Raw genomic sequence first — 12,850 nt, forward strand, 5'->3', positions numbered from 1 at the left:
TTCATACAATACAGATGTCTGCTTGTTTAAGAGGAAAGAGTTTAGGTTTTAAAATCATATAGAACAGGCTGGGCACGGTGGCTCACACCTGTAATCCCAGCACTTTGGGAGGCAGAGGCGGGTGAACCATTTGAGGTCAGCAATTCAAGACCAGCCTGACCAATATGGTGAAACCCCAACTCTATTAAAAATACAAAAAAATTAGCTGGGCGTGGTGGCACGTGCCTGTAATCCCAGCTACTCGGGAGGCTGAGGCAAGAGAATTGCTTGAACCCGGAAAGCAGAGGTTGCAGCGAGCTGAGATCAGGCCACTGCACTCTAGCCTGGGCGACAAAATGAAACTATGTTTCAAAAAAAAAAAAAAAAGAAAACGAAAACAAATGAGATAGAACAACTCATAGCCAGGCTCTATCTTTCCTAGGCTTATGGGTTACTGGATGAATAACAGTTTAAAATATAGGTATGTTGTAGGTTGGTATTAAATATAAATTGCCTTCCCCATTTGATACTCATTGATTAAAATCTTATAGCATGTGAACATAACTTACTAAGAATTTACTAAGCCCATATTTCTAAGTTCACTTTATTTTCATTACATATGCAAGAATTGAAAGCAAAAAATGGAAAACTATTACCTTTTAAAGGATCATTCAAGGAACTAAGAGATCTTCACTTGAGCCCTCACTTACTTTAATCCCAACAAGAAGCTATTACTTTGTCCTTCCCCCCATCCGCATTGAAAGTGCAACCCTCTGAGAATGTTATAAGCTGACACGACAGTTTCTATCGCATCACTGGCATCTAAGTAGATGTTTACCAACTGAGGACAGACACTGTTTAACCAGGCTGACACCTAAGGAATGTACTTAACTGCAAGCAGGTTATTTCTCTAAAACAAATCATGTCATAAGATTCTAAACATGATAACCAGAGACTAAATTAAATCTCAAAAACCTACAATTAGCTTCTAACTACTCATATAAAGAACAGATCCTGTTTATGGTAATATTGAGTTTCTCTTTTCCATAGGGAGCTATAGGACATAAATTAATAATATTTACATCTTTTAGTATATAATAAAAGAATCTTTGGCTTTCCTCTTAACAAACTTTAGATAAAAGAACTTACAAAAGGATAAAATGCTTGTATCTTAAATGACTTCTATACTAATATATCTGAAATATTCTATGTGTAACTAATCCCCATTTGAAGTGGTATCCAATTAATAATTTTTTATCATCATTTCCTTTTTATAAAGAAAAAAGGGGGAAATGAGGACTACTCTGTTCAGGAGAAAAGGCAAAGTGGTCCTCACTTGCCCCATTTTTACTGGGAGAAATGGCATGTTTCTTGGTTTGCAAACATAAAAAATTATATAAAAATATATGTACTTTCATTTCTTCTTATTGAACTCAGGGTGTTGGAAATTTTAAGAGATTCTAACAAGTCTTGAGGTATTTCAGGGACTTAGATTTGCTTTATTAAAACATAAATAGGCTGGGAAAAGTAACATGTCAAGCATCTCAGTGAGGAGCTTTTCCGGTTAGGGGTAAGGGCACTGACAAAGGGCACATACAGGAGGAAGGATGAGAGAATGTAGTAGGGTAACAGAAGGAAGACAGAAGCCTCAACAACTTTTATCATTCTACCTAGAGCTGGCCCCAAACTGGCATTGTCCTGGCTTACTCTTGATCTGATAAAAATCAGCTTCAGTTGCTACCACCACTGGCAGCATGCCTGGTATTACTCTTAAGTAATTTCAACTGATTAAAACAAATAGTGATACTGGAGTTTTGAATATAAAACAATCTGTTTGGTGTGTATAGGTGTGTTATTTTTACCTTTGAAGCAACTGTTCTCAACTAGGGTCTGCTGGAATAGTCTCAAGATATTTCATATGCTTAAAATGTGCGTTTTTGTTTTGATGATGACCTAAAAAAATTAAAATGCTCAATCAGCTGAAGATCTTACAATAAAGTACTGGTTACCTGATTTCAGCATCAAAAATTGCATTTGAGTTTCTCATTGTGTTGGAACCAAGCTACCATGGAAGGTGGCAGCATTTAATTAATGTAGTTCTTCAACTAGAATTTGTAGGTATATTCATAGAAGTCTGAGGTATTTTCTTTACAATATATTTATGCATTACTTAAGTTTAAGAAACACAGCTGTGGCTGGGCACAGTGGCTCACGCCTGTAATCCCAGCACTTTGGGAGGCCATGGCGGGCGGATCACGAGGTCAGGAGATCGAGACCATCCTGGCTAACATGGTGAAACCCCGTCTCTACTAAAAACACAAAAAATTAGCTGGGCATGGTGGCGGGTGCCTGTAATCCCAGGTACTTGGGAGGCTGAGGCAGGAGAATGATGTGAACCCAGGAGGCGGAGGTTGCAGTGAGCTGAAATCACACCACTGCACTCCAGCCTGGGTGACAGAGCAATAGTCCGTCTCAAAAAAAAAAAAAAAAAAAAAGAAAAGAAACACAGCTCTACAGTTAAACCTATGGAGAAAGAAAGGCTGGGCTAAGTAGGACCCCAAAAAGCTATATATATAGATATCTACATATATAAGTATATAAAGAGGCAGATATATATATACTTACATATATCTAGAAAATATATATATACTATGTATTAGTATATACAGATATCTCTATATATTATATATTACATAGCTATATATAATATACATATATACATATATAGATATACATTTATATATAGACAGCTATATATCTCTATATAAATATCTATATGTATTATTATATATAGATATCTAATATATGCTATATATATAAATATATGTATATTATATATAGCTATCTAATATATAGCTATCTCTATATAAGTATATATCTATATATGTATATATTTTTATATATTTTATATATATTTATCTCTATATGTATATATGTATATATAGCACATATCTATATATGTATATATTTATATATAATATATAAATATGTTATATATACTTATATATACAATGAGGCACTGAAATACTATATATATGCTTATATATACTATATATCTCTATATATACTTATATATAGATATGCAGATCTAGATATAGATTTCTATATATACAGATATATACTTATATATATCTGTATATAAGTATATATACACATATATACAGATATATAAGTATATATAGATATATATAAAAGTATATATATCTCTTTACTCATCTCAACCAATTGATTTGAGTTACATTAATTATTCATCTTATGAGTTTCTATTATATTCAGTGGACTATCTCAAGCATGTATTAATTCATCTAATCCTCACCAGTTTATGAAGCGTTTTATTCTCCCCATATTGAGAGGATAATAACCTGTCCAAGGACACAGTGTAAATGAGTGGCAGAACCAATAGCCAAACCCAGGGAGTTTAAATCCAGAGTGTGTGCTTTTACTAATATAGTATATACTCCTTTCTATAAAAAGTTCAGGGAGCCAGGCAGATAGGATCTACACATTATAATCCAAGATTAATGATAGTTGGACTATGAGAAAGTGGAGCTATACATAGTTAATTAAGAAGACTAACATCCATAGCATTATATTTGACATAGTTACAGTTGATAGATTTATAGAATTCTAGAGTTCAAGGAACCAAAAATTAATCTAATTCTTTTCTCCCCAAGTAGGTGAGGAAAGTCTGCTGGTTCATCGTGACTATTCCTTGGCAATTAAGAGCTGAGTATATAACCAACTAATTCCCTAGATCCAAACAAGTTCCCTAACCATTTAGCATCTCCTATCAAAAGTATAATTTAATAAGTTGCACTGGATGATTTCTAAATTCTCTTGTAGCTTCAAATTTTGATTGATACTAGAGGAGCAAAACTAATAGGATATATATATATATAGGAGTTTATCAAGTAATATTAACTCACATGATCTGAGGAGCAAAAGGAATCCATTTCAAGTTCCAAAGCTGAAGAACTTGGAGTCTGGTGTTCAAGGGCAGGAAGCATGCAGCATAGGAGAAAGATGTACGCTGGGAGGCTAAGCCAGTCAAACCTTTTCACGTTTTTCTGCCTGCTTTATATCCTGGCTGTGTCTGAAGCTGATTAGATTGTGCCCACCCAGATTAAGGGTGGGTCTGCCTTTTCCAGCCCGCTGACTCAAATGTTAATCTCCTTTGTCAACACCTTAACAGACACTTGCAGGGTCAATACTTTGCATCATTCAGTCCCATCAAGTTGAAATTCAGTATTAACTATCACAGATACTATGTATTTATGAAGTAAAAAAAAATCAGCATGAATGCTCAATTGGACATAAGAATACAAATCCAGAAATGGAAATTAAAAATATGAAGCCAAAAATATCAGGCATAGGGGAAATTCTTATGCTATGTGAATGGAATAGTGAGCAGATATTAACAAAAATTTAAGCCAGTAGTTCAATCTGTCATTGCCATCGTTCACAGCTTACTAAATTTGATTTTCCCCCCAATGTGAACATCTCTCAAATTTAATCTCAGAAATACATGAAAAATTAAGACTTCCTTTGAAAAAAATCACTTTATAGTCAACTAGGGTAGAATACTTGACTTAAAAAGGCAAATAATTGATTATATTATTTTCAGAGCAGAATATCATAAATATCAATGAGAAATCATCTGAATTTATATGGAAATAAAAAGGTCAGAAAAATAAGACCAGTCCAGTAACTTTTACATATGAGTAGCCATATTTTTAAAAATTCTACTGAGTAGTTCAATATAAATTAATAAAAATCATACAAGACCTACATATAGCCATACAACTAAAGAGTAGCAATAGTTTTTCTAATGAAATAATTTCAATCAACATATTTACTTTCATAAATGGATACTAAGGACAATTTACATTTATTATGAAATAAAATTTAACCCTGTACTTTCATAAATTATTTTAATAACTTTATTAAGAAATAATTTACATATCATGAAATTCATGATTTAAGCATACAATTCAATAATTTTCAGGAAATTTACAAAACTGTGCAACCTCCACCACAATGTAGTATTAGAACATTCTCACTGACCCAAAAGTTGCCTCATGTCCATTTATACTTAATCCTCAAGGCAACTCCTAACTCTAGCCCAAGGCAACTACTGGTCTACTTTTTTTCTCTATAATTTTCCTTACCTGGACATTTCATATAAAGGGAATAATAATATTTTCAGTCATTTTAAACACTAAAAAGAATTTTTGTAAAGCCAAAGTTTTTTTTTCTTTTCTTTTTTTTTTTTTTTTTACAGGACATTCCAAATAAAATTAACCTTACAGTGAAAATGAAAGTCTCAGCTGTCTGTTAGAGATTATAACCATCTATAACTTGAATGAAAACAATAATTTTAAGTCTTTTCAGAGACTGTAAAAAGGCCTTCAAACTTCAACAAATTCTTATTGCCATGAAATATATATTCAGAATAGCGGAATCACTAAATAAGCAGAAGTGTCATTTGTTGTTTGCTTTAGTACCATCATATCTAAACGGAAGAAAACTGGCTAGGAACCAGAATACTTGCTCTGTTTTTTACATGAAATGATTTCCTGTCATAATCACTCAATTATTAAATTAAATTAAAAATGCTAAGAAAATTCTCAAAGGCAAATGAACCAAAAAAAGTAATAAAGTATTGGCATAGAAACTTCAGCTAGAATCTAAAAACTTAAAGCATTTCAATAAATCTTAATTAGATAATTATACAATTAAATTTTTTTGCTAGGCGTAGTGCGGGATATAAAAGCCTGTCCAACATGGTGAAACCCCATCTCTACTAAAAATATAAAAATAAAAAATTAGCCAGGAGTGGTGGCAGGCGCCTGTAAGCCCAGCTACTCAGGAGGCTGAGGCAGGAGAATCACTTGAACCTGAGAGGCGGAGGTTGCAGTGAGCTGAGATCGTGTCACTGCACTCCAGCCTGGGCGACAGGGTAAGACTCTGTCTCAAAAACAAAAAATAAAATAAAATATATCCAATAATACAGTTTCCTCTCTTCAAAGACTTAAATTTCTATTGGGAAAGTAAATTACACACATGAAATAATTAGAAAATAACTCAAAATACAAAGCAAGTGATAAAATATGGAAGAATTGGGGCTGTGAAAGATCAAGGTAGGGAAAAATCACTGTGGGTTAGAAGGATCACTAGCTGTCACAAAGAAGGCAGATCTTGGGGTGACTTGAAGTATAGCTCACAATTTATGTAACAGCCCCAAAGGGGTGGTTTTCTCAATAAAAAGAACACCATGGTTAAATGTGCAGAGAAAGAGCAAAGTAAATTACCTCAATAATAAAGAAACAAGCCTGATCAGAACACTCAGTACAGACTGCGGTATTTTGATGAGAAGTTAAAAACCAGGTCTAAGTGGTGGTAGACTTTAAACCTTACCTCTGATCACTACACCCTCTTGAAAGATGTAGGGCTTCAGAAGTATTAGATAAGGTTTAGAGAGGAGTAATTACAATAAGTGTGCCTGGACATTAGTCACTTAAACTCTTTACTTCTGTATAAAACAAGAGATGAGTCTCTGTCCTCTCTTCATTTATTAAAACTCAGAAGTTTCCTTTCAAGGGTTGCCTAATAGAGAGCAGTTAGGTGAATCAGTCCCCGGGGTTTGGATGTTCAAAAGGGAAGCTCTCCTTTCCCTCAGGGACTGTGGAGCCCTGCCAGGACTTCCAGTCCACCTAAGTTTGTAAAATACATGTTAAGAGGTCATAAGTGGGGTATAGCCTGTTCATATATTTGGGGAAATTAAATGAAATTTAACACGGAGGTTTTACTACATACTAGACTATGCTAAAAACAAAAATAATAAACATGACCTAATTTAATACTCTGAACCAGTGGAGTAGACAGACAGTGTTGGGTTTTTTGTTTGTTTGTTTGAGATGGAGTCTCGCTCTGTAGCCCAGGCTGGAATGCAGCCATGCAATCTCAGCTCACTGCAACCTCTGCCTCCTGGGTCCCAGTTCAAGCAATTCTCCTGCCTCAGCCTCCTGAGTAGTTGGGATTACAGGCACGCGCCACCATGCCCAGCTAATTTTTTTGTATTTTTAGTAGAGACAGGGTTTCACCATGTTGGCCAGGCTCGTCTTGAACTCCTGACCTTGTGATCCACCCGCCTCAGCCTCCCAAAGTGCTGGGATGAAAGGTGTGAGCCACCGCGCCTGGCCCAGGCAGTGTTTTTATTTTACAGATAATCTGAGTTCAGCTTGGTTAATCAGGTTGCTATGGATGTACAGCTAGTGAGTGACAATGCTAGGCTTCAAAGCTAGGTCAGTCTGACTCCAAAGTCCACATTCTTTCCACTTTACTATTTGCATCTATGTAACATGCTTGTTAAAACCTTTTCTGATAATAACATTAATAATTGCCATTTTAAATATCAAATATGTATGAGGTTCTTTTTATATATGACATAAACATTATTACTAACCTGTATAATAACCCTGGAGAGAGGAATTATATCTTTGTTTTATAGATGATTAAACCATGACCCAGAGGGGCCAAATAACATGCTAAAGTTAAAATAGCTAGTAAGTAGCAGAGCTGGCTTCAAATTTAGATATGCCTGATGTCAGCCTACAGCTCTTCATACTGTGCCATGATGACTCCTTATAAAATAAAATTTGGTATTGGTATTCATTTTAAGAAAGAGATTTAATTATTTATACATAGGTAATCTAAACTTCCTAATATGTCTCTCTATATTTTATATTTATCTGAGACTATGAATTCTGAAATATTAATGCAATAATATGAGTAAATTTTATAGACATAAGCTCTAAGCCATTAGTGGCCCATTGATTCTCCTTTCTTTTCCATCTAATATTGGAGATACTAATAAAATAAATGTAGTGGACACTATTAATTTTCCCTTTTAAAAACATTTGTCACTGTCAACATTTCCTTCCAACATACTCATGTACTCTATAATATTTGACAGATGACCCACTATAATTGGTAAAGAGAAAAGTTGTTTATAAATTAGATAGTTCTGTTACGTGGAGTTAACTGAATGTTTAAAAGTCCCATTTTTCCTTGCACGTATTTGAAGGTGGTATTCAAGTTCCTCAAAATTCTCCTTTATCATAAAAAATACTTCTATTCTTCTTGTGTGACACAGTTTCCAAATCATTCCATATCTTGATCATACTCTTCTGGACACAGCCCACTTTTATGGTGTCTCTTCTTGCCTCTCTGAAGAAACAGAATGAGGATGTTGTCTCTTCTAGAGGGCAGTTCTTCAAATAACTGAAGCTGCCTATCACATTCCTCCTTCCTGGTCTTTTTTCCCCTGCTGATTAATCAGGAACTTGCCACTTGCAGACCCTCATCCCTCCCTCCCCCTCAAATCCTGATTACTCTCCTTTGGACTTGCCTTGGCTTGTTCATGTTACTCTCAAAATATGAACAAATGTAAATGGACCAGCTTGCAAATCCAATGAGACACTTTTCTTTATACATTACAATATCACTATATACATCCTCATCTTGTTTTTATTTAGTTTAACTTCTTGTCTTATATTTCTTTCCTAAAGAACCCTGCACCCCTGGCCTACAGTTTCTGCTTCTTCTAATCCAGTCAGAGCAGGGATTAATCTCCGTAAAATCTCATGACAGTATTTTTTTTCTATGCAGAAATTACGTCTCTCCACTGCCTACTAAATTCTAAACTTTTCCATAATGTGATTTCAACTTCCTTGCCTAGCTCTATCAGCCACTGACCTTTTATTTAGAATTTTGAGCTATGCAATTAGAAGATACCATCCTTCAAATACATTCCTTACTTTCATGTCTGTGTCCCTTGCCTAGAGTATTATTTCCAAATGGAATAACTACATATTCCTCTCCTCGACCTCCTGAAATAGCATCCTTTCTTCTCCAAGACTTAGCATAATTATTATCACTTAGTCACCCCCGCTGGATGCAGTATATCCGTCCTAAATGTTCTTGCATTTCTTTTTGGAACACTTATTTCATGTTTCCTTGTCTTCAAATTAGTTTTATGTCTTAAGCTTCCTATTAGGTTCTAATTTTGAGGCCAAAGAATATCTTATTAAGCCAATATTGTATATGATAAACATAAACTGTATAGCTAGACATACATAAATCTCCATCATCTAATCAATCAAAAAACATTCAGTGACCACTGATTATGTACCAGGCACTCTGCTAAGTTTTTGGGATAAGATTCCAAAGAAACATGGCTTTTACCCTTAAGGAGTGTACAACACAATGCAAGAACTGATAGAAGGCCGGGCGCGGTGGCTCAAGCCTGTAATCCCAGCACTTTGGGAGGCCGAGGCGGGCGGATCACGAGGTCAGGAGATCGAGACCATCCTGGCTAACATGGTGAAACCCCGTCTCTACTAAAAATACAAAAAACTAGCCGGACGTGGTGGCGGGCGCCTGTAGTCCCAGCTACTCGGAGGCTGAGGCAGGAGAATGGCCTGAACCTGGGAGGCGGAGCTTGCAGTGAGCCGAGATTGCGCCACTGCACTCCAGCCTGGGTGACACAGCGCGAGACTCCGTCTCAAAAAAAAAAAAAAAAGAACTGATAGAAAGTTCTCCTAGCCTCAATTTCTCTTTCCACAGTTTCAGTTGCCCAAGGTCAATCTCAGTCTGAAAATCGGTGAGTACAGTACAGTAAGACATTTTGATAGAGACAGAGACCACATTTACGTAACTTTTATTACAGCATATTGTTATAATTGTTCTACTGTATTATTAATTATTGCTGTTAATCTCTAACCGTGCCGAATTTATAAATTAAATGTCATCATAGGTATGTATGTATAAGAAAAAAACATATATATAGCAGTCAGTACAACCCATGGTTTCAGACATCCACTGGGGGTCTTGCAATGTATCCTCTGGAGATAAGGGAGTACTACTTGTATTTAAAAAAACAAAAGAAAAAGAAAGAGGTAACTGCTCAATGCATAGAAGCCCAAACTCCTGCTAGAGGTCGTTGGAAGACCTGATTCTTACAAGATGAGTAGGAATTTAGCAAGGGACAAATAGGAAGGCATTTTCTTGTTCACAGTGATAGGACAGAGGTGATAAAACACAGTCAGAGATGAGAGAATCTTGTAAGAGGGAGACATCTCAAGAATACTACAGAATGACAGTTATCACAGAATACCACCAAAGAAGCCTGGTCTTTGGAAGGGGCAGTGTTTACATTGTAGTATTAGGTGATTAGCAGTTAGGGGTGAGCTGATGTAAAAATTATAATGCAAGAAGCTGGCCACAGTAATTTGTGTTGTCTGTGTTTTCAGGAAGAGGTGTGTCTTTATTTTGCCTGCAGTAAAACTGATGGCTATGGGCAGGTCTGTACTCCACCCAGAGTGAATCATTTTTTTTTTTTTTTTTTTTAAGGATGTAACCTAATTTAGCATGCTGTGTTGTGGCATTGAGTCTAAGGTTAGAGTGGGTAAAAATCTCATATAAATAACCACTGGCTTATTTACTATTAAGTGTAAAACTTGGATTTTTCTCAGAGAAGTAGCACAACTTGGTAAAATAGAAAAAAGGCTAGTCATCACACCAATATTGCTACTCTAGAAGGAGTCCTCTGAACAACAACGACAAAAAAAAGACAAGATTTTTGGCAGACTATAATTATTCACACCCATGTTAGATTCATATTCTAAAAACTTGTTTATTTCATTGCTTTTCAGAGGCCCATTGTTGCCTAAAAAAATAAAAAGAAAGCTGGCATTTAATCACTTTATTTCTCTTCTAAATTCTAGGAGAGTCTCAAGATTTTGAATGTTGCTCTCCCACTTAAATTGTTAAAATTGATTCTGATACATTATCCTGTTCACTAATTAAATAGAACCAGGAGGCTCAGGACAACTGGCTTAGGTTTGGGCACTGTCCTCACTTCCTGCACCTCCCAGTCCTAGGTCCTGCAGCCTTCCAGTTAATCTCTCACTGCTTCCCAAAGGAGCCTGTAACCCAGGCTCTACATGCTATGCACTCTCACCTCTACTCTGCTTCTTCCCCTTTAGAAAGGTCCTTACCTTTCCTAACCAACTACTTACTGTATTTCAATGACTATAGGAAACATATTTCTTCATTTTTTAACTGCAGAAATCAGTGTCAATGCATATCATAGTTTAATTGGCTGCATTTTCTTTTTTAGTAATCTACAAAGTAAAGACGCACCTTATAATCAAAGGCCTCTTGACTGCAACACTTCTGTGACTTCTATCTGACTTGGCTCCTATGTGTCCTAAATACTCCCCCAGCTAACATTATCCAGGCTGCTTTATCAAAACTGTAATTAAGTGAGAAATATGATTTTAAGAGCAACATCTGTCAGCTTCCAAAAGCATCATAATATCAGATTAAAAACTTGTCAAAACTTTTACAAAAGAAAACTAAATAATAAATTATCTATAAATCCTTCAGAATTAGTTCTTCAGAACCACTTAACAGCTATAATCAAATAACAAAGACAGACTTTTAATCGGGCCTGACTTACCTGGCATTTGGAAATAATTTGTTAGAATTATTATTCTTCATAACAAAATGTAATGGACAGAACACCGGACTAGGAGTCAAATAAACACTCTCTAATCCATGTTAACCTCATCTGAAAATAAGAAGGTTAGACATAATTTCTGCAGTCTCTTTTAGCACGTATCCTCTGTGGTTTTCACTATTAATATTTTAGATTAAGATCACCTTTACTCATGGAAAAATTGATTCTAAAATCTAGGAGACCATTGTAATTTTAGCAGCTGAATTTGAACTTTGAGTTTTAGGAATCTGCTCTTTCTCTTGAATTGCAAATGATGGGACCGTTTGGCATTTGCAACCTGGCATTCTTTCCCTTTCTTGCTGACTTCCTTCCTCTGACTGCTGCAGACAGGTTGCAGCAAGTAATACTCTCTTTAGGGGAGATTTATTATGCTCAAATGTTCTTTCTGTACTTTTTTCCATGTACAAGATGCAACAATAAATACATTTATATACTGCCTATGTTCTGTATTTCTTGACCCGAAGTTCTTTGGGGAGCCCCTACATAACAGATATTACCACACCTGAACTTCACTTGTCAAGATGAAGAGAGATGAAATACTGAAGTGATGTTTTACTCATCTCTACTATTTTTATACCTACATAAATTAATATATAGCTTAGTAAACTCAGACTTTCTAATGAGAGTTTATATCAAATTGCATTGACACTAAAACTGTAAGTATTCTTTCCCCCATACATACGAACACAATCTTTGCTCTGAAATTCCTGAGATTGACCTTTCAATGCAAATAGATTTCACAGGCTAATTCCAAGAGGATCCCCACGCTTTTAAATGTACAAAAGAAACAGAGAACAACTTGATCTGAGATTCAGGTTATTTTCTCTGGCAAAAGTAAGTTGGAACAAGTCATTTTATCTTCTCAAAGCTGTAATGGTCACATGTATAAAATGAGGATTGGTATTGTCAGTGATTTCAATCTATTTTTTGGCTCAACACACCAAGGACACTACTCAGTTGCATCATTCACAGAGGCTCACTACCCTATTAATGCCACAGTGAGAGGTTGGGGTGTAAAGGTGTTTGTGTGTGTGTGTGTGTGTCTCTGTGTGTGTGCATTTGAAAAAGCTTCCTGGTGTATCTGGCAAAATAGAGTGGTATATGTGCGTATGGGGAGCAAGAAAGATGTCATTCCTAGTCACTCTTTACACCCACTCCCAATGCTATCGACTTGGTTCAAAGTTCTTTTCAGTATCCAGTTCCTGTGACTCTAGGAATGAAAAGGATTCTTTTAACAATAACGTATTTCATTATTTAAGTTGAACAGGTTTTGCTCTTTTATAGAGG

The 12,850-nt window shown here is 35.5% G+C and overlaps 1 protein-coding gene across 8 annotated transcripts in view; it reads right to left on the reverse strand.

Moving 5' to 3' along the window:
* SPATA5 (spermatogenesis associated 5) overlaps window positions 1-12,850 on the reverse strand; it is a 405,297-nt gene that overhangs the window by 180,116 nt on the left and 212,331 nt on the right. For 2 of the 8 annotated variants that reach the window (XR_004182692.1, XR_002522189.2), the window contains exon 15: window positions 1,842-1,932. The exons of 4 other annotated variants lie outside the window; for them this stretch is intronic. Coding sequence is in view for 1 of the 4 variants with exons in the window: in XM_031664298.1 (XP_031520158.1) it covers window positions 1,894-1,932 (39 nt within the window). In the remaining 3 variants the exon portion in view is untranslated. Of the gene's footprint in view, window positions 1-315; window positions 1,933-12,850 lie in introns of those variants that run through there. 2 more of the 8 variants (XR_002522188.2, XM_031664298.1) reach the window with 2 other exon arrangements.

The sequence above is a fragment of the Papio anubis genome, chromosome 3 (genome assembly GCF_008728515.1).
Source record: "Papio anubis isolate 15944 chromosome 3, Panubis1.0, whole genome shotgun sequence".
Classification (NCBI taxonomy): domain Eukaryota; kingdom Metazoa; phylum Chordata; class Mammalia; order Primates; family Cercopithecidae; genus Papio; species Papio anubis.